Source organism: Mustela nigripes, chromosome 14 (assembly GCF_022355385.1).
Source record: "Mustela nigripes isolate SB6536 chromosome 14, MUSNIG.SB6536, whole genome shotgun sequence".
In the NCBI taxonomy this organism is placed as follows: Eukaryota; Metazoa; Chordata; class Mammalia; order Carnivora; family Mustelidae; genus Mustela; species Mustela nigripes.
In genome coordinates, this window is record NC_081570.1 from 73,147,223 (window position 1) to 73,173,413 (window position 26,191).

The 26,191-nt window shown below is 35.5% G+C and overlaps 1 protein-coding gene and 1 long non-coding RNA gene across 3 annotated transcripts in view; one reads left to right on the top strand and one right to left on the bottom strand.

Annotated features, from left to right (window-relative positions):
• Positions 1 to 1,820: 1,820 nt before the first annotated feature.
• SELENOF (selenoprotein F) overlaps positions 1,821 to 26,191 on the bottom strand; it is an 89,729-nt gene continuing 65,358 nt past the window's right edge. The window contains exons 4-5 of one of the 2 annotated variants that reach the window (XM_059375306.1): positions 5,404 to 5,453; positions 1,821 to 2,934 (exon numbers count right to left, since the gene is read on the bottom strand). In XM_059375306.1, the coding sequence (XP_059231289.1) occupies positions 2,803 to 2,934; positions 5,404 to 5,453 (182 nt within the window). In that variant the 3' untranslated portion in view covers positions 1,821 to 2,802. Of the gene's footprint in view, positions 2,935 to 3,065; positions 3,150 to 5,403; positions 5,454 to 26,191 lie in introns of those variants that run through there. The other variant, XM_059375307.1, reaches the window with a different exon arrangement.
• Positions 17,728 to 21,470, top strand: LOC132001087 (uncharacterized). The gene is made up of 2 exons (XR_009399523.1): positions 17,728 to 17,887; positions 20,357 to 21,470. It is a non-coding gene; the product is annotated as an uncharacterized LOC132001087 (long non-coding RNA).

The window sequence follows — 26,191 nt, forward strand, 5'->3', positions numbered from 1 at the left end:
CTCAAGCAAGGCAGGGTCCCCATTTGACTTGAGCTGGGAATGTGCTGCACTGAGCGACTCAAGTGTTTTGTTCTGTGCCCATTCACGAACTTCAAAAGTACCCGTCATTACAATTGTGGGGTAATAGATAACTTTAACCAGTAGGTGTATTTGTAAATATGGAATTCATGAATAAGAAGTATCAATTATAGCTTAGTCCTTCTACCAAAAAAAATTTTTTTTTAGGGCTAAACAGTCTTCATAATGCTACAGATATATAAAAGCTGTAGTTGTAGTATTTCAGGAGGGGCTAACAGGGAAGGACTAGTTACAGAGGCTGGAGACAATTATTCTTAATAACTGCCTCTGCATTTCTAAATAACCATGTCTCATGTTACTGATTTCTGACAAAGGGGCAGTTTGAGGTAAAATGTCTGCCAAAAGTCTACTCTGAATTTCTAATCACAAATGCAGGCCTTTTCCTAGAGCAAATCCTCTGTCACCACAGAATATAATTAAAAGGCATTTTACTTTTCAAGTAAAAAATACTTACCTAGTTGTGCTCATATCTCCTTCCCATGCATTTGCTTTCTCATATAAGGAAGGGCCAATTTTAACTTCCAAAGTTTTGCAGTATTTGCTTTCACAAGTGGTTGTGTTTTTTTTTTTTTTTAATTTTATTATCTTTATTTTTAGACTGGCTTTTAAGCTTCAAATCCCCTTAAAACAGGAAATGTCAGTATTTGTTCATCGTTCCTTTTAGGAGGCTTCGACCAAATTCAGGAATTTAGAGATAAATTAACTGTTTTAAGTTATAAGTAACATTTTGGCAGGGGGAACAAATTTATAAATATCAAGTATTATATATCCCATATTTGTGAACCAGAATAAGTTTAATCAAATTTCAGAACTGGCCTACAAAATGGCACTTTCTGGATCAGTATTTCTCTCTCATTTGTCTTTTTTTTTTTTTTTTTTAAGAGATTTGAGCTGTTCTTTGATTAGAACTGGTGAAAAATAGTTGGAATTGACGGATTAATCTGAGCCTCTCAATTAAAATAGTAGAGCTTGGTGTATACATGGTTATTCATCAACTCAAGAACTTTAAGCTCTATGATACTATGGGGTTCTTTAGCGTCTTTGCTCTCTCATAATAACTTCAATATAATAACTTGAATAGAGTTTTTAAGCTTTTCTTTATTTTTTTTAAATCAATGCCAGCACTCATTTAACTGGCTCTTCCAGCCCAATTAGTTTCCTGTGCCAATCCCAGTTTTGAAGTTTCATCCCTTCTATCCTACTGTTCATCTGTAGGTGGTGGCACCTCCTCCCACTGTTTTTCCTACTGTCCCTGACGGGCTTATCCTCCCTCTTGTTCTGAAGTAATAATGGCCACTGGGGATTAGTGCCTCACCATCCAGGGTCTTGTACTATCAAAACGATGGCTCTCCCATTACTGTAAGTGATCAAAAATAGATCCTAGTCTGTTTGCCAGGACTTCTCATTGTATTTTATTTTGATTAACCAACTTGCCTAGGGTTTACTCTCTTCATGGTTTTACAAATGTACTTAATTTAAAATAGGAGATAATACAAAATGCTAGCAATAGTAACCAAACTCTTAAAAATATTCTATAAAAACATTTCATGGTAGTGTCTTTAAAGATTTCCAAATATCCTTCATTGACAGCTTAATTCTTTCTTTTTTATTTTTAAAGTTTCTAGATTAAGAGTTTATCCTGAGATTAAGCTGACGTAAGATTAGACCAATATGATAAGAGGTTTAAATGACCTAAATTCATTTGGATGAATGTTGTTCTTTGTGAACCACCAGACAAAAGGTCAAGCAAGAAAAATCATTTTTAATAGCTCATAAAAATTCTGCATTTTAAAAGCTATTCCTTAAAGGAGATATCAATAAAAAATGCATTCAGGGATAAAAGCACTTTGAGAAACTGTTAGACAAGTATAAAGCAATATTACTCACAAAAAGTTTGAAACACTGTAGCCATCTTAACATTCTGGATAAAACAGGGCTTCTATGAAAAAATAAAAACACTGAGAAATGCAGCATTTTTAAACATGAGAGGACAAATCAGAAGAATTTCAAATTCGATTTTTTGGGAAACTTTATTTATATTTTGATCTTAAAAGAACATTTTTTATTTTTCTGTAAGAGTGGGAAGCACAAAAATTTGCTAAATATCAGATCCACACAAACCCTCCTGAAGGTTTTCTGTGTAGCCTTCATTAATGCAAATCTCTGAATGTTTCACTCTTACTGTAGATCTTGAATCTGTTTTACAATAATGAAGCCATAAAGTTTTACCGCAGCACATTCATTATGAACTATAACATTTCTATTAAAAGGACAGCCGGGAGAATGAGAAGCAGGCAATCTGTTGAGGCTCAGTGGCTCTTACTTGCTTTGTAGTTCTTGCTGGTGCTTTCAGAGAGCACACAGCACATGCATGGGGCACAGTAGGCATCTCCCTTATTAACCTCCCTAATCTAAAAATCTGTTGTTCATAAAACTGGACAAATTACAAACTATCATTTGCATAATTAGCCAACTCTGTTATGAAGCATTTCGTCAGTGGTACCAACAAATGTGGAAGGAAGGCAATGTATGAGAACTGGGTTTTGTTAAGTTTGCCGATTCCTCAGATACCGCGGGCTATGCTACCACTTCCACTGTTAATGAGATGTTTAATGCCTCACAGAAAGTGATCAAAGGAAGGAAGCAAAACTAAAATATTCTCTAGGTACTGTAATCTTTCATCTGATAAAGTAACAAAAGGATAGGACAAAATTGAAGCAAGATTTATATGCGTTCCAACTTTTCACTCAGGAATTCTTCTACACTGTCTGTGTTCCATTTGAGGATGCTTAATTCTTCAGCAATGTTCCCGCTGTCATCCAAAAGCTTTAATACAGGATCGGAACCACGAACATACTACAAAAAGAAGGACATGATTTTTATCTGCTTAGAAGAGCCTTCTCAGCCTCAAGCATAAACCCAACCAACAATTCAATCCAGGTTTAGCCAGTTTAACAGTAATTTAAAAAAGGCTTCTAGATTATAATAGGTGTTACAGGATTTCAAAAAAGGAGAACTAAGTAATTACATTTACCTCTAAAAAGAAAAACATCTGTTGGTATCGAGACGGTCTGAAATTTAAGGTGATTGAATGTAAACAAATATTTTATAGACAACACTCAAAGTCCACATGAGCTTAAAACCTTGAGAAGACAAGTTTAGGATGAGAATGACTGTGTAAGACCACTGCTGGAATAGGCAATGCACCAAATTATCAACATTTATACTGAGTTTTGAATTTTCCTTAAGAGATACATTTTTTTTATTTGTAATTAGTTTGTAATTAGGCTAGACTCTGAACCTTGAGACCCATTAGTTGACCCTAGTAATATCTGACAGGACTGAGCAATTCTAACAGTGACCAACATGATCACTAACAGCGACAAACAAGATCCCAATTCATTAAGAAATCAATCAATCTTCAATGCTAAATTAAGTAGAACCACATAACCCAAAAGGCAGCAGTGATGATGAAGGAAGCTCTTAGAATTTCTTTCAGCAATTTATGCTTCAGTTCTCTAGTTTGTGAACTCTAGCATTTGGTATACTTTCCACCCATTTGCAATGAATACCATTACTACTTAACTACTTTTGATTAGATTATCTATAAGCTATTTTGAAAGATGTGACTGTTCAAAAACTCATTTTAGTCCACAAAAGATAAAAATTTATGTAGAATGTAGCTGTAAAAATCCTCAACAAAACATTATCAAACCTACTAATGCATGAAGGAATTATATACCATGACTAATTTGGATTTATTCCAGGTCTACAAGCCTGGTATAACGTTTAAAAATTAATGAATACATCCCCACCAATAGGCTAAGTAAGAAAAATATTGTATCGACAGATGGAGAAAAAGCATCCTGTTATATGCTTCAAGGTGGTTGAATCATGGGGACATCATACTAAGTGAAATAAAGCAGCCATGATAGGATGAATACTGCATGATTCAACTCCTATGAAGTTCTAAAATAGTGGAAATCACAGAAACAAAGCCAAAGAGCTGGGAGGAGGAGAGGGAGAATTAGTGTTTAATAGGTATACAGTTTGTTCTGCAAGATGAGGACATTTCAGATCTGCTGCCCAATGGTGAAAAAAAGAAAAAAAATGTATATATGTATATATGTAACACCACTGAACTGTATGTTAAAGAATAGTTTCAAAGGTAAATTTAATATTATCACAATTAAAAATTTAGAAAGTGGGCTAAAGAGCTGAACAGATACTCGAAATAAGATCTACAGATGGCAAACAGGCTTATGAAAAGATGCTCAATTAGGGAATGCAAAATAAAACGAGTTAATACTATGTACTTATTACAATGGCTAAAATGCCAAGCACTGAAAATATTTAATGCTAGTGAGGATGGGGAAGCATAGAAACTCTCGTAACTAGTGGGAATACAACATAATACTGCCAATTTAGAAGACAGTTCGAGAATTTCTTAAAGAGCTAAAAAATTTTACTATATGATCTAGCAAATGTGCTTCTAGGTAATGAGTAGGTTGAAAACTTATGCCTACACAAAAATGTGTACGGCAGCTTTACTTATAACTGCCAAAGACTGGAAGCGACCAAGATGTCCTTCCATTGGTGAATATGAAAACATTGGTACAACAGAATATTTCTATTATTTATTTCTTATTTTTATTTTTTTGAATATTCGTATTATTTAGTGTTACCAAGAAATGGTAAGATATGGGAAGAACCTTAATTGCACACTGCTAAGTCCAAGAAACCATTTGAAAAGGCTACATGCTGTATGATTTCAACCATATGACCTTCTGCAAAAGGTAAACTACAGGGAGTTAAGATCAGTGGTTGCCAGGGGTTAGGGGGAGTGGGTGAGGCAGGAAGAAGTATGAACAGGTAAAGCACAGGAGATTTTTAGGGCAATGAAACTATTCTGTAAGATACTGTAATGGTATATACATGGTATTATATATATTTGGCAAAACTAGAACTATGCCATACAAAATATCCCAATGCTAATTATGGAATTTAGTTAATAATGCATCCATATTGGTTTATCAATTGTACCACATAAGTTCAAGATGTTAATAAGGGAAATGGAGTGGCAAGATACAATGAGGGAGGGGGTATATATGGGAACAGCGTACTTTTGGATCAATTTTTCTGTATACCTAAAGTTACTCTAAGGTATTAAAAAAAACCTTCGATGTGTAAACCTGGTGATTCACAGACCTCTACTCCTGGGGATAAAAATATATGTTTATAAAAAATAAAAAATTAAAAAAAACCTTCGAATATTTTAATTAAAAAATATACTGGAAAAAAGGAATTCCAATAAAATCCTCTTACCTTGATTTGTAGTCCTCTGAATAGTTTGGGTTTATCACTCCTGACAAAAGCTTAAGAAAAAATTCCAATTATTCACTTCCAAACTCAAGCTAGCTAAAAGATTAATATAAAAAGTACAAATACATTCAATAAAACATCAGATCCTATATTAAAAAAACTAAGGAAATTCAAACATATAAATAAATGGAAAGGCATTTCATACTATTCAATAAGAAGAGTAAGTATTTTCAGATGTTAATTGTTACAAACTTAATCAAAATCCCAAATTCTAATGGGATTGAGGGCCTGGTAGTAAAGCTCTGTGACAAGAGTAAATAATGTAAGAAGTCTGGGTAGTTTAGAAAAAGTGAAATACTGGAGGAGAATCTGTTCCATTGTTAACAGATGATGTGATACTGGAATAGAAAAAACTGGTTAGGAAATCAAGAGAGACTCAGTATCTGTCATTGTTTAGTATGGTAAAACTATAAAAGGGAAGAAAAGAATGATGTGCGCATGTGTGTGTGGGTCTGGGGTGTCTGTATGAATTATTTAACACATTGGAGAAAACTTGTCAAACTAGTTGGGAAAAATAGGATACAGCTACCTATTTTTCTATCTTCTATCTAAATGAATTCCAGATGGATTAAGATTTTCAATTCATTCAACAAATATTTACTGCAGACCGAACCGTATGCCAGACAAGAGAGATAAAGCTATACAAAACAAGATTCTTGCTCTTACGAAGCTTACAGTCCCGTGAGGAAGAAAGATACTAAACCAGTAATCACACTAATAATTTCAGCTGTGAGAAATATTACAGAAAAGGTAACATACACAACTTCAATATGGAATATAAAATTCTTCCTCACTATGACCATAGAGTAAATGCTTTATTGATATGCCTATACAAAAACGAAAACTTCAGGACAGTTAAACACCACTAGAAACAAAATTAAAAGTAAAAATTAAAAGTATAAATGAGGGACACCTGGGTGGCTCAGTTGGTTAAGCAGCTGCCTTCGACTCAGGTCATGATCCCAGCCTCCTGGGATCGAGTCCCACATCGGGCTCCTTGCTCAGCGGGGAGCCTGCTTCTCCCTCTGCCTCTGCCTGCCACTCTATCTGCCTGTGCTCACTCTGTCAAATAAATAAATAAAATCTTAAAATAAATAAAAATAAAAGTGTAAATGATACACTGGGGAAAGTCTCTAACAATGTATCAAAGTGCTCATAAATTATTAAATACATAGTAGGTGGACAAATGGACTAAGGACAGGAGGATGTAATGTACAAATATACAAGTGGTCAATAAACATTTTAAATGTTCATTAAAAACCAAATGTCAAAACAATGAGGTATCCTCACTCAGAGTGCCCAAAATTCAAAAGAATATTTAAGGTTAGAGAGGGGATGGAGAGAGGGATTTTCTTGGGGGTTATTTGCGGGAGAAGTATAGACACATTTCCAGAGAGGTATTTAGCAAAATGAACCCAAAGTCTTAATGTACATATTCTTTAAATCTGAAAGTTCCCTGTTGGGTATTTCTTTATTCTGAGGAAATAACTCTAAAATATAATGCAAAGCTATATAAGGTCCTATTAACCACATCTAGAAATTTGGAAAAAATCTAAGTCTGTAAGAAGCTACAGGTAAAATAAATTAATGTGAACCACACCACACAATGTTCCTAATCATTACAAATTAACCTGTTGGCCTTTTTCAAAGTGCTGGAACAAACAATCCTAAAATTTTTATGGAACCAGAAAAGATTCTGAATTGCCAAGGAAATATTGAAAAAAACAGAACAAAACAAAACAAAACTGGGGGCATCACACTGCCTGATTTCAAGCTTTTCTACAAAGCTGTGATCACCAAGACCGCATTGTACTGGCACAAAACAAACACATAGACCAGTGGAACAGAGTAGAGAGCCCAGATATGGACCCTCAACTCTATGGGCAAATAATCTCCGACAAAGCAGGAAAAAATATCTAGTGGAAAAAAGACAGTCTCTTCAATAAATGGTGCTGGGAAAACTGGACAGCTATGTATAGAAGAATAAAACCTGACCATTCTCTTACACCATACATAAAGACAAACTCAAAATGGATGAAAGATCTCAACATGATACAGGAATCCATTAAAATCCTGGAGGAGTACATAGGCAGTAACCTCTTCAACATTGGCCACAGCAACTTCCTTCAAGACATGGCTCCAACAGCAAAGGAAACAAAAGCAAAAATGAACTTTTGGGACTTCTTCAAGATAAAAAGCTTCTACACAGCAAAGGAAATAGTCAATGAAACAAAGAGGCAACCCATGGAATGGGAGAAGATATTTGCAAATGACACTACAGACAAAGGGCTGATACCCAAGTCTTTAAAGAACTTCTCAAACTCAACACCCAAAAAACAGATAATCATGTCAAAAAATGGGCAGAAGACATGAACAGACACTTCTCCAATGAAGACATGCAAATGGCTAGCAGACACATGAAAAAATGTTCATCATTAATCATCATTAGCCATCATGAAAATTCAAGTTAAAATCACATTGAGATACCACCTTACACCAGTTAGAATGGCAAAGATTAACAAGGCAGAAAACAACAAATGTTGGAGAGGATGTGGAGAAAAGGGAACCCTCTTAAACTGTTGATGGGAAATGCAAGTTGGTACAACCACTTTGGACAACAGTGAGGAGATTCCTCAAAAAATTAAAAATAGATCTACCCTGTGACCCAGCAATTGCACTACTGGGTATCTACCCCAAAGATACAGATGTAGTGAAAAGAAGGGCCACCTGTACTCCAATGCAATAGCAGCAATATCCACAACAGCTGAACTGTGGAAAGAGCCGAGATGCCCTTCAACAGAGGAAGGGATAAAGAAGAAGTGGTCCATATATACAGTGGAATATTACTCAGCCATCAGAAAGGATGAATAGCCAACTTTTGCATCAACTTGGATGTGACTGGAGGAGATTATGCTGAGTGAAATAAATCAAGCAGAGAAAGTGAATTATAATATGGTTTCACTTATTTGTGGAACATAAGGAATAACATGGAGGATAGTAGGAGAAGGAAAGGAAAAGTGGAGGGGGGAAATCTGAGGGGGAGATGAACCACAAGAGACTGTGGATTGAGAAATAAACAGGGTTTTAGAGGGGAGGGAAGGAGAGGGATGGGTGAGCCTCGTGATGGGTATTAAGGAAGGGACATACTGAATAGAGCACTGGGTGTTGGACATAAACAATAATCTTGGAACACTGCATCAAAAACATGATGTATTTTATGGTGACTAACACAATAAAAAAAATTATCCTATTTAGTGACATAGAAGCAAACTCATATATAAAAAGCAAGTTTCAGGGGCGCCTGGGTGGCTCAGTGGGTTAAGCCTCTGCCTTCGGCTCAGGTCACGATCTCAGGGTCCTAGGATGGAGCCCCGCATCGGGCTCTCTGCTCAGCGGGGAGCCTGCTTCCTCCTCTCTCTCTGCCTGCCTCTCTGCTCTGTCTGCTTGTGATCTCTGTCAAATAAATAAATAAAATCTTAAAAAAAAAAAAAAAAGCACGTCTGAGATCAGTTTGTTTCTTCTGCTTGTCACAAAAAAATTTAAACATATTTATTCATAAATCTTAAAAAAATTAAACTAGGAAATATAAAATATATGGCACAATACATATAACCTTTAAAATGTTAACTATTATTTTAATAGAGGACTATATCTGGAGTGCAGGGTTTGGGGAAGTTTCATTTTTTAAAAAGTTTTAAAAAGATTTTGTTAATTTGACAGAGCATAAGCAGGGAGAGCGGGAGAGGGAGAAGGAGATGGAGAAGCAGGCTCTCTGCTGGGCAGGCAAGCCCGATATGGGGCTTGATCCGAGGATCCAGGGATCATGACCCGAGCTGAAGGCAGATATTTAACTGACTGAGCCACCCACGTGCCTCTTGGGAAAGTTTTAAATCAATGTTCTCCCTTTTCTGGACGGTTGATCTGTATTTTACCATTTTCCCCCCCAGCAATGATCACATAAAACTGTTCAAATGAAATCTAGAACACATTTTTCTAAAATACAAGTAGGTTATTTCATATAAATACTTGATACTTCTTAAATTTTATGGTGACATGAGAACTTATTTCTTAAACTTACCATTAACTAGCAATAGCATTATAGATACGTTTCATTATGAAGGTCTCTACTCTTTGTTTTACTGTCCTAAATGCAAGTAGTTTTTCTTTTTGAGAACTTGTTGGAAGAGACTCAGATATCCTATCTATACTTCCCCTATAGAATTTAGTTCAAAATAAAGCTGATTGTTAGTCTGTTTATTAGAATTTCTTCTTTATTAATCCCATCCTTTAGAATTTGTCCAAATACTCTGCAGACTCCTGAATCCCAAAGCAAAAAATGATCTCATGGTATCCTGTTGCATTTTACACCATCCCTTTGGTAAATGATATTATGCACACCTGTGCAAAACACTGGTTAATACTAACTGTGTTGTCTACTGCACAAGAAAAATCTCTAGGGGAAAAGGATTGTTCTTATATCTTTTTTGAATCCATTAATAGAGGCTAGCACATTTAATAATATTCATTTATTTGAAAGATTTTTTAATAGGCTGAAATGAATAAATTTAATATGAGTCACTAATGACTATTTTCATCATTCTTTGCTCTGCTAAGTATAGATCTACAAAGCCTCCTAATCTTGAATGAGGGGGATATCTGCTAAATACTCTGTAGTAGCAAATCACATTTTATAAGTGGTGAATTAATTTTTTTACAGATACTTGGGTGCTTTTATGTACACATGGCAGTTGGATGGGCTATACAAGAATATAACACTTGCAAAAAGATGCATAATAATTTTCTAGTTTACTTCCTGCTGCTTTAAAAAAGCTCAATAACATCAGTTTGAAGATTCCTAAAGAAATCCATGTCACTGGGATGCCTGGGTGGCTCAGTCCAGTTAAGCATATGTATTCAGCCCAGGTCATGACCCCAGGGTTCTTGGATGGAGTCCCAAAAGTGGTGGGGGAGAGCAGTCCCTGCTCAGCAGGGAGCCTGACTCTCCTTCTGCCAGCCACTCCCCCTGCCCGTGCTATCTCTCTGACAAGTAAATAAATAAAATCTTAAAAAAAACAAAGAACAAAACAGCCACTGCATTTCCAGAAAATGTTCTTATGCCAACTTATTTGGTAGTTATAAAGGCAGTTTTGTGAATAGTACTTTCAAGTAATCAAATACACAGAAGTGATTATAAAACACATGAAATGGTTCAGCTTTTCACTCTGGATTCTTGTAAGTAGGTCACTTGCACAGCTCCCTTAGAGATGAGCTTAGTTTTGCTATATGTATTACTCAGAAACCTATAGAACTCTTCTAATTTGGACTCTTCAAAGGTAACTATAAACAATATTAAAAAAAAAAAAGTATCTTCCTAGTTCCAGAAAGAGGGTAAAACTGGGGATGACAAGATAATAGGGAGCATATGTCTTAGGATTAAAGAAAAATGTTTAAATTATTTTCAAAATAAGTGAAAATATAAATGAAAAAGACAATACACTTGGCTAGATGTAATGATACATCTTTGATCACATCAGGAGTCCGTCATATAATGTATTCCACTGGTTTTAAGACTTAATTTCATTGTAAGGGGTTACAGAATTATGGTTAAGACTGTGAACTATTATATAAAATTATAAGGAATGACAGATGTTTTCCTGTTGATAAAAATAACCATTTGAATCATCATATATTCTAAATAAAAATGTCATATATCATACCCAGAAACAATACAAAGAGAATGGCCAACAACAGCAGACAACAGAACTGAATTCTCAACTATGTTTAAGCAAGCTTCTGGGTACCTAAGTATCTCTAAAATAAAAAACTTACTATTATATACACACCATCTAGAGTGTAGTATTATGAGTCATTTGGGTCTTCCCAAGATGACAATTTAAAAGCACTTGAAAACATTCAAGAGAAAAGCAACTTAAATAACTGAAATAATCTGAGGAGACTGGAGGTACAATGAAGACAAATGAAAAAGTTAACTTCTTAGTACAGAAAGATAAAGTCAGAAAAAGAATGTCTGAAGACTATATAGGATATATTAACCAATATAAACACAGGCTTTTAGCTGGATTATCCTTGAATTAGATAAATTTTGTAAATCCATTTATCCATTCAATAAATATTTGAATTCCTCTTAATATGAGGTACAGTGTTAGATTCTGGATATATATATATATATATATATCCAGAATCTAACACTGTACCTCATATTAAGAGGAATTCAAATATTTATTGAATGGATAAATGGATTTACAAAATTTATCTAATTCAAGGATAATCCAGCTAAAAGCCTGTGTTTATATTGGTTAATATATCCTATATAGTCTTCAGACATTCTTTTTCTGACTTTATCTTTCTGTACTAAGAAGTTAACTTTTTCATTTGTCTTCATTGTACCTCCAGTCTCCTCAGATTATTTCAGTTATTTAAGTTGCTTTTCTCTTGAATGTTTTCAAGTGCTTTTAAATTGTCATCTTGGGAAGACCCAAATGACTCATAATACTACACTCTAGATGGTGTGTATATAATAGTAAGTTTTTTATTTTAGAGATACTTAGGTACCCAGAAGCTTGCTTAAACATAGTTGAGAATTCAGTTCTGTTGTCTGCTGTTGTTGGCCATTCTCTTTGTATTGTTTCTGGGTATGATATATGACATTTTTATTTAGAATATATGATGATTCAAATGGTTATTTTTATCAACAGGAAAACATCTGTCATTCCTTATAATTTTATATAATAGTTCACAGTCTTAACCATAATTCTGTAACCCCTTACAATGAAATTAAGTCTTAAAACCAGTGGAATACATTATATGACGGACTCCTGATGTGATCAAAGATGTATCATTACATCTAGCCAAGTGTATTGTCTTTTTCATTTATATTTTCACTTATTTTGAAAATAATTTAAACATTTTTCTTTAATCCTAAGACATATGCTCCCTATTATCTTGTCATCCCCAGTTTTACCCTCTTTCTGGAACTAGGAAGATACTTTTTTTTTTTTAATATTGTTTATAGTTACCTTTGAAGAGTCCAAATTAGAAGAGTTCTATAGGTTTCTGAGTAATACATATAGCAAAACTAAGCTCATCTCTAAGGGAGCTGTGCAAGTGACCTACTTACAAGAATCCAGAGTGAAAAGCTGAACCATTTCATGTGTTTTATAATCACTTCTGTGTATTTGATTACTTGAAAGTACTATTCACAAAACTGCCTTTATAACTACCAAATAAGTTGGCATAAGAACATTTTCTGGAAATGCAGTGGCTGTTTTGTTCTTTGTTTTTTTTAAGATTTTATTTATTTACTTGTCAGAGAGATAGCACGGGCAGGGGGAGTGGCTGGCAGAAGGAGAGTCAGGCTCCCTGCTGAGCAGGGACTGCTCTCCCCCACCACTTTTGGGACTCCATCCAAGAACCCTGGGGTCATGACCTGGGCTGAATACATATGCTTAACTGGACTGAGCCACCCAGGCATCCCAGTGACATGGATTTCTTTAGGAATCTTCAAACTGATGTTATTGAGCTTTTTTAAAGCAGCAGGAAGTAAACTAGAAAATTATTATGCATCTTTTTGCAAGTGTTATATTCTTGTATAGCCCATCCAACTGCCATGTGTACATAAAAGCACCCAAGTATCTGTAAAAAAATTAATTCACCACTTATAAAATGTGATTTGCTACTACAGAGTATTTAGCAGATATCCCCCTCATTCAAGATTAGGAGGCTTTGTAGATCTATACTTAGCAGAGCAAAGAATGATGAAAATAGTCATTAGTGACTCATATTAAATTTATTCATTTCAGCCTATTAAAAAATCTTTCAAATAAATGAATATTATTAAATGTGCTAGCCTCTATTAATGGATTCAAAAAAGATATAAGAACAATCCTTTTCCCCTAGAGATTTTTCTTGTGCAGTAGACAACACAGTTAGTATTAACCAGTGTTTTGCACAGGTGTGCATAATATCATTTACCAAAGGGATGGTGTAAAATGCAACAGGATACCATGAGATCATTTTTTGCTTTGGGATTCAGGAGTCTGCAGAGTATTTGGACAAATTCTAAAGGATGGGATTAATAAAGAAGAAATTCTAATAAACAGACTAACAATCAGCTTTATTTTGAACTAAATTCTATAGGGGAAGTATAGATAGGATATCTGAGTCTCTTCCAACAAGTTCTCAAAAAGAAAAACTACTTGCATTTAGGACAGTAAAACAAAGAGTAGAGACCTTCATAATGAAACGTATCTATAATGCTATTGCTAGTTAATGGTAAGTTTAAGAAATAAGTTCTCATGTCACCATAAAATTTAAGAAGTATCAAGTATTTATATGAAATAACCTACTTGTATTTTAGAAAAATGTGTTCTAGATTTCATTTGAACAGTTTTATGTGATCATTGCTGGGGGGGAAAATGGTAAAATACAGATCAACCGTCCAGAAAAGGGAGAACATTGATTTAAAACTTTCCCAAGAGGCACGTGGGTGGCTCAGTCAGTTAAATATCTGCCTTCAGCTCGGGTCATGATCCCTGGATCCTCGGATCAAGCCCCATATCGGGCTTGCCTGCCCAGCAGAGAGCCTGCTTCTCCATCTCCTTCTCCCTCTCCCGCTCTCCCTGCTTATGCTCTGTCAAATTAACAAAATCTTTTTAAAACTTTTTAAAAAATGAAACTTCCCCAAACCCTGCACTCCAGATATAGTCCTCTATTAAAATAATAGTTAACATTTTAAAGGTTATATGTATTGTGCCATATATTTTATATTTCCTAGTTTAATTTTTTTAAGATTTATGAATAAATATGTTTAAATTTTTTTGTGACAAGCAGAAGAAACAAACTGATCTCAGACGTGCTTTTTTTTTTTTTTTTAAGATTTTATTTATTTATTTGACAGAGATCACAAGCAGACAGAGCAGAGAGGCAGGCAGAGAGAGAGGAGGAAGCAGGCTCCCCGCTGAGCAGAGAGCCCGATGCGGGGCTCCATCCTAGGACCCTGAGATCGTGACCTGAGCCGAAGGCAGAGGCTTAACCCACTGAGCCACCCAGGCGCCCCTGAAACTTGCTTTTTATATATGAGTTTGCTTCTATGTCACTAAATAGGATAATTTTTTTTATTGTGTTAGTCACCATAAAATACATCATGTTTTTGATGCAGTGTTCCAAGATTATTGTTTATGTCCAACACCCAGTGCTCTATTCAGTATGTCCCTTCCTTAATACCCATCACGAGGCTCACCCATCCCTCTCCTTCCCTCCCCTCTAAAACCCTGTTTATTTCTCAATCCACAGTCTCTTGTGGTTCATCTCCCCCTCAGATTTCCCCCCTCCACTTTTCCTTTCCTTCTCCTACTATCCTCCATGTTATTCCTTATGTTCCACAAATAAGTGAAACCATATTATAATTCACTTTCTCTGCTTGATTTATTTCACTCAGCATAATCTCCTCCAGTCACATCCAAGTTGATGCAAAAGTTGGCTATTCATCCTTTCTGATGGCTGAGTAATATTCCACTGTATATATGGACCACTTCTTCTTTATCCCTTCCTCTGTTGAAGGGCATCTCGGCTCTTTCCACAGTTCAGCTGTTGTGGATATTGCTGCTATTGCATTGGAGTACAGGTGGCCCTTCTTTTCACTACATCTGTATCTTTGGGGTAGATACCCAGTAGTGCAATTGCTGGGTCACAGGGTAGATCTATTTTTAATTTTTTGAGGAATCTCCTCACTGTTGTCCAAAGTGGTTGTACCAACTTGCATTTCCCATCAACAGTTTAAGAGGGTTCCCTTTTCTCCACATCCTCTCCAACATTTGTTGTTTTCTGCCTTGTTAATCTTTGCCATTCTAACTGGTGTAAGGTGGTATCTCAATGTGATTTTAACTTGAATTTTCATGATGGCTAATGATGATTAATGATGAACATTTTTTCATGTGTCTGCTAGCCATTTGCATGTCTTCATTGGAGAAGTGTCTGTTCATGTCTTCTGCCCATTTTTTGACATGATTATCTGTTTTTTGGGTGTTGAGTTTGAGAAGTTCTTTAAAGACTTGGGTATCAGCCCTTTGTCTGTAGTGTCATTTGCAAATATCTTCTCCCATTCCATGGGTTGCCTCTTTGTTTCATTGACTATTTCCTTTGCTGTGTAGAAGCTTTTTATCTTGAAGAAGTCCCAAAAGTTCATTTTTGCTTTTGTTTCCTTTGCTGTTGGAGCCATGTCTTGAAGGAAGTTGCTGTGGCCAATGTTGAAGAGGTTACTGCCTATGTACTCCTCCAGGATTTTAATGGATTCCTGTATCATGTTGAGATCTTTCATCCATTTTGAGTTTGTCTTTATGTATGGTGTAAGAGAATGGTCAGGTTTTATTCTTCTATACATAGCTGTCCAGTTTTCCCAGCACCATTTATTGAAGAGACTGTCTTTTTTCCACTAGATATTTTTTCCTGCTTTGTCGGAGATTATTTGCCCATAGAGTTGAGGGTCCATATCTGGGCTCTCTACTCTGTTCCACTGGTCTATGTGTTTGTTTTGTGCCAGTACAATGCGGTCTTGGTGATCACAGCTTTGTAGAAAAGCTTGAAATCAGGCAGTGTGATGCCCCCAGTTTTGTTTTGTTTTGTTCTGTTTTTTTCAATATTTCCTTGGCAATTCAGAATCTTTTCTGGTTCCATAAAAATTTTAGGATTGTTTGTTCCAGCACTTTGAAAAAGGCCAACAGGTTAATTTGTAATGATTAGGAACATTGTGTGGTGTGGTTCACATTAATTTATTTTACCTGTAGCTTCTTACAGACTTAGATTTTTTCCAAATTTCTAGATGTGGTTAATAGGACCTTATATAGCTTTGCATTATATTTTAGAGTTATTTCCTCAGAATAAAGAAATACCCAACAGGGAACTTTCAGATTTAAAGAATATGTACATTAAGACTTTGGGTTCATTTTGCTAAATACCTCTCTGGAAATGTGTCTATACTTCTCCCGCAAATAACCCCCAAGAAAATCCCTCTCTCCATCCCCTCTCTAACCTTAAATATTCTTTTGAATTTTGGGCACTCTGAGTGAGGATACCTCATTGTTTTGACATTTGGTTTTTAATGAACATTTAAAATGTTTATTGACCACTTGTATATTTGTACATTACATCCTCCTGTCCTTAGTCCATTTGTCCACCTACTATGTATTTAATAATTTATGAGCACTTTGATACATTGTTAGAGACTTTCCCCAGTGTATCATTTACACTTTTATTTTTATTTATTTTAAGATTTTATTTATTTATTTGACAGAGTGAGCACAGGCAGATAGAGTGGCAGGCAGAGGCAGAGGGAGAAGCAGGCTCCCCGCTGAGCAAGGAGCCCGATGTGGGACTCGATCCCAGGAGGCTGGGATCATGACCTGAGTCGAAGGCAGCTGCTTAACCAACTGAGCCACCCAGGTGTCCCTCATTTATACTTTTAATTTTTACTTTTAATTTTGTTTCTAGTGGTGTTTAACTGTCCTGAAGTTTTCGTTTTTGTATAGGCATATCAATAAAGCATTTACTCTATGGTCATAGTGAGGAAGAATTTTATATTCCATATTGAAGTTGTGTATGTTACCTTTTCTGTAATATTTCTCACAGCTGAAATTATTAGTGTGATTACTGGTTTAGTATCTTTCTTCCTCACGGGACTGTAAGCTTCGTAAGAGCAAGAATCTTGTTTTGTATAGCTTTATCTCTCTTGTCTGGCATACGGTTCGGTCTGCAGTAAATATTTGTTGAATGAATTGAAAATCTTAATCCATCTGGAATTCATTTAGATAGAAGATAGAAAAATAGGTAGCTGTATCCTATTTTTCCCAACTAGTTTGACAAGTTTTCTCCAATGTGTTAAATAATTCATACAGACACCCCAGACCCACACACACATGCGCACATCATTCTTTTCTTCCCTTTTATAGTTTTACCATACTAAACAATGACAGATACTGAGTCTCTCTTGATTTCCTAACCAGTTTTTTCTATTCCAGTATCACATCATCTGTTAACAATGGAACAGATTCTCCTCCAGTATTTCACTTTTTCTAAACTACCCAGACTTCTTACATTATTTACTCTTGTCACAGAGCTTTACTACCAGGCCCTCAATCCCATTAGAATTTGGGATTTTGATTAAGTTTGTAACAATTAACATCTGAAAATACTTACTCTTCTTATTGAATAGTATGAAATGCCTTTCCATTTATTTATATGTTTGAATTTCCTTAGTTTTTTTAATATAGGATCTGATGTTTTATTGAATGTATTTGTACTTTTTATATTAATCTTTTAGCTAGCTTGAGTTTGGAAGTGAATAATTGGAATTTTTTCTTAAGCTTTTGTCAGGAGTGATAAACCCAAACTATTCAGAGGACTACAAATCAAGGTAAGAGGATTTTATTGGAATTCCTTTTTTCCAGTATATTTTTTAATTAAAATATTCGAAGGTTTTTTTTAATTTTTTATTTTTTATAAACATATATTTTTATCCCCAGGAGTAGAGGTCTGTGAATCACCAGGTTTACACATCGAAGGTTTTTTTTAATACCTTAGAGTAACTTTAGGTATACAGAAAAATTGATCCAAAAGTACGCTGTTCCCATATATACCCCCTCCCTCATTGTATCTTGCCACTCCATTTCCCTTATTAACATCTTGAACTTATGTGGTACAATTGATAAACCAATATGGATGCATTATTAACTAAATTCCATAATTAGCATTGGGATATTTTGTATGGCATAGTTCTAGTTTTGCCAAATATATATAATACCATGTATATACCATTACAGTATCTTACAGAATAGTTTCATTGCCCTAAAAATCTCCTGTGCTTTACCTGTTCATACTTCTTCCTGCCTCACCCACTCCCCCTAACCCCTGGCAACCACTGATCTTAACTCCCTGTAGTTTACCTTTTGCAGAAGGTCATATGGTTGAAATCATACAGCATGTAGCCTTTTCAAATGGTTTCTTGGACTTAGCAGTGTGCAATTAAGGTTCTTCCCATATCTTACCATTTCTTGGTAACACTAAATAATACGAATATTCAAAAAAATAAAAATAAGAAATAAATAATAGAAATATTCTGTTGTACCAATGTTTTCATATTCACCAATGGAAGGACATCTTGGTCGCTTCCAGTCTTTGGCAGTTATAAGTAAAGCTGCCGTACACATTTTTGTGTAGGCATAAGTTTTCAACCTACTCATTACCTAGAAGCACATTTGCTAGATCATATAGTAAAATTTTTTAGCTCTTTAAGAAATTCTCGAACTGTCTTCTAAATTGGCAGTATTATGTTGTATTCCCACTAGTTACGAGAGTTTCTATGCTTCCCCATCCTCACTAGCATTAAATATTTTCAGTGCTTGGCATTTTAGCCATTGTAATAAGTACATAGTATTAACTCGTTTTATTTTGCATTCCCTAATTGAGCATCTTTTCATAAGCCTGTTTGCCATCTGTAGATCTTATTTCGAGTATCTGTTCAGCTCTTTAGCCCACTTTCTAAATTTTTAATTGTGATAATATTAAATTTACCTTTGAAACTATTCTTTAACATACAGTTCAGTGGTGTTACATATATACATATATACATTTTTTTTCTTTTTTTCACCATTGGGCAGCAGATCTGAAATGTCCTCATCTTGCAGAACAAACTGTATACCTATTAAACACTAATTCTCCCTCTCCTCCTCCCAGCTCTTTGGCTTTGTTTCTGTGATTTCCACTATTTTAGAACTTCATAGGAGTTGAATCATGCAGTATTCATCCTATCATGGCTGCTTTATTTCACTTAGTATGATGTCCCCATGATTCAACCACCTTGAAGCATATAACAGGATGCTTTTTCTCCATCTGTCGATACAATATTTTTCTTACTTAGCCTATTGGTGGGGATGTATTCATTAATTTTTAAACGTTATACCAGGCTTGTAGACCTGGAATAAATCCAAATTAGTCATGGTATATAATTCCTTCATGCATTAGTAGGTTTGATAATGTTTTGTTGAGGATTTTTACAGCTACATTCTACATAAATTTTTATCTTTTGTGGACTAAAATGAGTTTTTGAACAGTCACATCTTTCAAAATAGCTTATAGATAATCTAATCAAAAGTAGTTAAGTAGTAATGGTATTCATTGCAAATGGGTGGAAAGTATACCAAATGCTAGAGTTCACAAACTAGAGAACTGAAGCATAAATTGCTGAAAGAAATTCTAAGAGCTTCCTTCATCATCACTGCTGCCTTTTGGGTTATGTGGTTCTACTTAATTTAGCATTGAAGATTGATTGATTTCTTAATGAATTGGGATCTTGTTTGTCGCTGTTAGTGATCATGTTGGTCACTGTTAGAATTGCTCAGTCCTGTCAGATATTACTAGGGTCAACTAATGGGTCTCAAGGTTCAGAGTCTAGCCTAATTACAAACTAATTACAAATAAAAAAAATGTATCTCTTAAGGAAAATTCAAAACTCAGTATAAATGTTGATAATTTGGTGCATTGCCTATTCCAGCAGTGGTCTTACACAGTCATTCTCATCCTAAACTTGTCTTCTCAAGGTTTTAAGCTCATGTGGACTTTGAGTGTTGTCTATAAAATATTTGTTTACATTCAATCACCTTAAATTTCAGACCGTCTCGATACCAACAGATGTTTTTCTTTTTAGAGGTAAATGTAATTACTTAGTTCTCCTTTTTTGAAATCCTGTAACACCTATTATAATCTAGAAGCCTTTTTTAAATTACTGTTAAACTGGCTAAACCTGGATTGAATTGTTGGTTGGGTTTATGCTTGAGGCTGAGAAGGCTCTTCTAAGCAGATAAAAATCATGTCCTTCTTTTTGTAGTATGTTCGTGGTTCCGATCCTGTATTAAAGCTTTTGGATGACAGCGGGAACATTGCTGAAGAATTAAGCATCCTCAAATGGAACACAGACAGTGTAGAAGAATTCCTGAGTGAAAAGTTGGAACGCATATAAATCTTGCTTCAATTTTGTCCTATCCTTTTGTTACTTTATCAGATGAAAGATTACAGTACCTAGAGAATATTTTAGTTTTGCTTCCTTCCTTTGATCACTTTCTGTGAGGCATTAAACATCTCATTAACAGTGGAAGTGGTAGCATAGCCCGCGGTATCTGAGGAATCGGCAAACTTAACAAAACCCAGTTCTCATACATTGCCTTCCTTCCACATTTGTTGGTACCACTGACGAAATGCTTCATAACAGAGTTGGCTAATTATGCAAATGATAGTTTGTAATTTGTCCAGTTTTATGAACAACAGATTTTTAGATTAGGGAGGTTAATAAGGGAGATGCCTACTGTGCCCCATGCATGTGCTGTGTGCTCTCTGAAAGCACCAGCAAGAACTACAAAGCAAGTAAGAGCCACTGAGCCTCAACAGATTGCCTGCTTCTCATTCTCCCGGCTGTCCTTTTAATAGAAATGTTATAGTTCATAATGAATGTGCTGCGGTAAAACTTTATGGCTTCATTATTGTAAAACAGATTCAAGATCTACAGTAAGAGTGAAACATTCAGAGATTTGCATTAATGAAGGCTACACAGAAAACCTTCAGGAGGGTTTGTGTGGATCTGATATTTAGCAAATTTTTGTGCTTCCCACTCTTACAGAAAAATAAAAAATGTTCTTTTAAGATCAAAATATAAATAAAGTTTCCCAAAAAATCGAATTTGAAATTCTTCTGATTTGTCCTCTCATGTTTAAAAATGCTGCATTTCTCAGTGTTTTTATTTTTTCATAGAAGCCCTGTTTTATCCAGAATGTTAAGATGGCTACAGTGTTTCAAACTTTTTGTGAGTAATATTGCTTTATACTTGTCTAACAGTTTCTCAAAGTGCTTTTATCCCTGAATGCATTTTTTATTGATATCTCCTTTAAGGAATAGCTTTTAAAATGCAGAATTTTTATGAGCTATTAAAAATGATTTTTCTTGCTTGACCTTTTGTCTGGTGGTTCACAAAGAACAACATTCATCCAAATGAATTTAGGTCATTTAAACCTCTTATCATATTGGTCTAATCTTACGTCAGCTTAATCTCAGGATAAACTCTTAATCTAGAAACTTTAAAAATAAAAAAGAAAGAATTAAGCTGTCAATGAAGGATATTTGGAAATCTTTAAAGACACTACCATGAAATGTTTTTATAGAATATTTTTAAGAGTTTGGTTACTATTGCTAGCATTTTGTATTATCTCCTATTTTAAATTAAGTACATTTGTAAAACCATGAAGAGAGTAAACCCTAGGCAAGTTGGTTAATCAAAATAAAATACAATGAGAAGTCCTGGCAAACAGACTAGGATCTATTTTTGATCACTTACAGTAATGGGAGAGCCATCGTTTTGATAGTACAAGACCCTGGATGGTGAGGCACTAATCCCCAGTGGCCATTATTACTTCAGAACAAGAGGGAGGATAAGCCCGTCAGGGACAGTAGGAAAAACAGTGGGAGGAGGTGCCACCACCTACAGATGAACAGTAGGATAGAAGGGATGAAACTTCAAAACTGGGATTGGCACAGGAAACTAATTGGGCTGGAAGAGCCAGTTAAATGAGTGCTGGCATTGATTTAAAAAAAATAAAGAAAAGCTTAAAAACTCTATTCAAGTTATTATATTGAAGTTATTATGAGAGAGCAAAGACGCTAAAGAACCCCATAGTATCATAGAGCTTAAAGTTCTTGAGTTGATGAATAACCATGTATACACCAAGCTCTACTATTTTAATTGAGAGGCTCAGATTAATCCGTCAATTCCAACTATTTTTCACCAGTTCTAATCAAAGAACAGCTCAAATCTCTTAAAAAAAAAAAAAAAAAAGACAAATGAGAGAGAAATACTGATCCAGAAAGTGCCATTTTGTAGGCCAGTTCTGAAATTTGATTAAACTTATTCTGGTTCACAAATATGGGATATATAATACTTGATATTTATAAATTTGTTCCCCCTGCCAAAATGTTACTTATAACTTAAAACAGTTAATTTATCTCTAAATTCCTGAATTTGGTCGAAGCCTCCTAAAAGGAACGATGAACAAATACTGACATTTCCTGTTTTAAGGGGATTTGAAGCTTAAAAGCCAGTCTAAAAATAAAGATAATAAAATTAAAAAAAAAAAAAAACACAACCACTTGTGAAAGCAAATACTGCAAAACTTTGGAAGTTAAAATTGGCCCTTCCTTATATGAGAAAGCAAATGCATGGGAAGGAGATATGAGCACAACTAGGTAAGTATTTTTTACTTGAAAAGTAAAATGCCTTTTAATTATATTCTGTGGTGACAGAGGATTTGCTCTAGGAAAAGGCCTGCATTTGTGATTAGAAATTCAGAGTAGACTTTTGGCAGACATTTTACCTCAAACTGCCCCTTTGTCAGAAATCAGTAACATGAGACATGGTTATTTAGAAATGCAGAGGCAGTTATTAAGAATAATTGTCTCCAGCCTCTGTAACTAGTCCTTCCCTGTTAGCCCCTCCTGAAATACTACAACTACAGCTTTTATATATCTGTAGCATTATGAAGACTGTTTAGCCCTAAAAAAAAATTTTTTTTGGTAGAAGGACTAAGCTATAATTGATACTTCTTATTCATGAATTCCATATTTACAAATACACCTACTGGTTAAAGTTATCTATTACCCCACAATTGTAATGACGGGTACTTTTGAAGTTCGTGAATGGGCACAGAACAAAACACTTGAGTCGCTCAGTGCAGCACATTCCCAGCTCAAGTCAAATGGGGACCCTGCCTTGCTTGAGCTCTCATGCTGTAAACAAGTATCCTTTCATAGTCTAATTAGTTTTTTGCATTTTTGTGCTTTATGTTGGTGATTTAGCCTTTTAAAATGACCCCCAAGTATAGTGCTAAAATGCTGTCCAGTGTTCCTAATAAGAGCAACAAGGCTAGGATGCACTTTACAGAAAAAATGCGTTTAGTGAAGTTTTGTTGAGGCATGGCTTGTGGGCCATGAGTTCAGTGATTATAAATGAACAATATGCATTAAAGAGTCTTTAAATAGAAACACATAAAACAAGACTATAGATAGGTTGACGAAAATTTTGTGACCAGAGGCTTCCAGGAACTTCACCCTGCCTATATGTCCTCTGAGAGCAATGGTCTGTTATAAGTTCAGTGTGCTGCAACTTAATAGAATGACTGTGAGCACTGAGAATGGATTATATAACTTTGCATTTTTGTTTTTGAGATACAATTCACATTTAAAACCCACTTGAAGTATGCAATTCAGTGTGTTTTTAGTATATTCAGGGCCGTGCAACCATCATCACTATCACTCGGGTTGTTTCCACTTTGGGGCTGTTACAGATAATGCAACTGTATATATTCAGGTACAAGACTGTAGAAATATTTTCATTTCTCTAAGCTCTATTACGTGGAAGGGAACTGCTGAGTCATACTATCTATGTTTAACTCACAGAGGCACAGCCAAACTTTTCCAAAGTGGCTACATTATTTTACATTACCAGTCATGTACAGGGTTCCAATTTCTGTACATCCTAAATTTCCTGATATCTCATTAAGAGGAGTACTCATCACAGGCTACTAAAAATGTGTTAAATACTTTGTCCTCCATTAACTGTCCTCAGACTGCAATTGTTTAATTCTTTATATGCTCTGTTTTATTCTCTCCATTTTACCTGCCTCTTCTGCCTACAGTCACCTTACTGGATTTCCTTTTCCTCTTCTCCAATCTCAGTTATTAAAAAAAAACTAATGTCCCCAGGGCACCCACCCAGTTGGTTAAGCATCAGACTTTTTTTTTTTTTGAACTGAAGATTTTATTTATTTGATAGAGATGACAAGTAGAGAGGCAAGCAGGGAGTGAGGAGGAAGCAGGTCCCCTGCTCAGCAGGGACACACACACACACACACACACCCCGCCAAGACCATGACCTGAGCCAAAGGCAGAGGCTTTAACCCACTGAGCTACCCAGGTGCCCCTAAGCATTGGACTCTTGATTTCGGCTCAGGTCATGATCTCAGAGTCATGAGACTGAGCCCCAAGGCAGGCTCTGCATGAGAATGGAGCCTGCTTAAGATTGTCTCCCTCTCCTTCTACCTAACTCACCCTACCCCATTCTGCTCCATCTTGCACACATACTCCTCTAAGGAAAAGAAAAAAATATTATATATATATGCCTAATGTCCCCATGTCTCATAGAAGTCACATTCTAGTGAAAGCCAACAATTAAAGCACAAATAGAACAATTATGGTAAAAATTATGAAAAAGTTACTAGAAGGGAATTACAAAGGGAACTAATGAACTTAGAGATCTCTGAAGAATATGGTATTTAAACTGAGGACTAAAATACGAACAGAAGCTATCCAGGTGAAGTGTGAATTAACGTGCCTTCCAGTAAGAAGGGAGAACATGTGCAAAGATCCTGACTTTAGGAGGAAGTCTGGAAACTTCACATACCTGTCAGAAGGCCAGTGTATCTGGAAAGTAGTAACGCAGGGGAAAGGGTAGTAGGAAATGAAGTTGTGAAGGTAGGCTGGGAAGATTTAATACATGTCATCCTAAGAATTCAGCTGTATTCTAAGTTGCTTTCAGAATAAAACCTTGAGCAGGGGCAACATAAAATCCAGTATGGTCAACTCTAGAGGTCATGAACAACCAACCAATATCCATTTATGCCTGTGTAAACAAATACCTTATCTGTGTTCTCACTAAGGACTAATAATCTCTTCAGGAACCTCTGTATATTACTTCCTTTTTAAAACTATTCCTCCAGGGTGTCTGGGCGGCTCAGTCAGTTAAGGGTACAAATCTTGATTTTGGCTCAGGTCTTAATGTCAGGATTGTGAACTCAAGCCCTGTGTCAGGCTCCACACTGGGCAGGGAACATGGTTAAGATTCTCTCTCTTCCCCTTCCCCCCCCTTAAAAATTTTTTTTAAATTACTCTTCAACTTGGGGTTCCTGGGTGGCTCAGTGGGTTGGGCCTCTGCCTTCGGCTCAGGTTATGATCTCAGCATCCTGGGATCGAGCCCCGCATCGGGCTCTCTGCTCAGTGGGGAGACTGCTTCCCTCCCTCTCTGCCTGCCTCTCTGCCTACTTGTGATCTGTCAAATAAATACATAAAATCTTTAAAAAAAAAAAAAAATTACTCTTCAACTTGCTTTTAGGACAAAAAAAGACAAGCCTAAGCATAAATGTTAAATTTTATGAGTCTAATATTCATTTGTATAGATACTAAGTGGATTAAAATATTCACTACTTATGTGAACTAACAGAAAGTGATTATTCACACCACACTCAGGCATTCTTCTTGCCATCTTTAAACACTAATCTCAGTTCTACTTCCTTTGATAGATTGTGGAGCCCCAGTCTTGAAACTGTTTGACTCAACATCTAAGATGGTCTTTTTTCTGTCACCACCTCTGTAGTAACTAGTACTAGAGTTTGTGGGATTGGTTTGACCTCCTCCTATACGCAGACCTTTGACCTATAAGTCCCTGGTTCCTGTTGCATAATCTTTCACATCATGAAAGCCTAACTAAACTATTCTGTTTGCCATTCAAGATTTTGAAATTAAATCTCTTGGCCTGAATTGTGTTTCCATTCTTGCCTGGCTTGAATGTCTGGATTCTCATCTACAGCCCAGACTTTTTTTTTTTTTTTTTTTTTTTTTTTTTTTT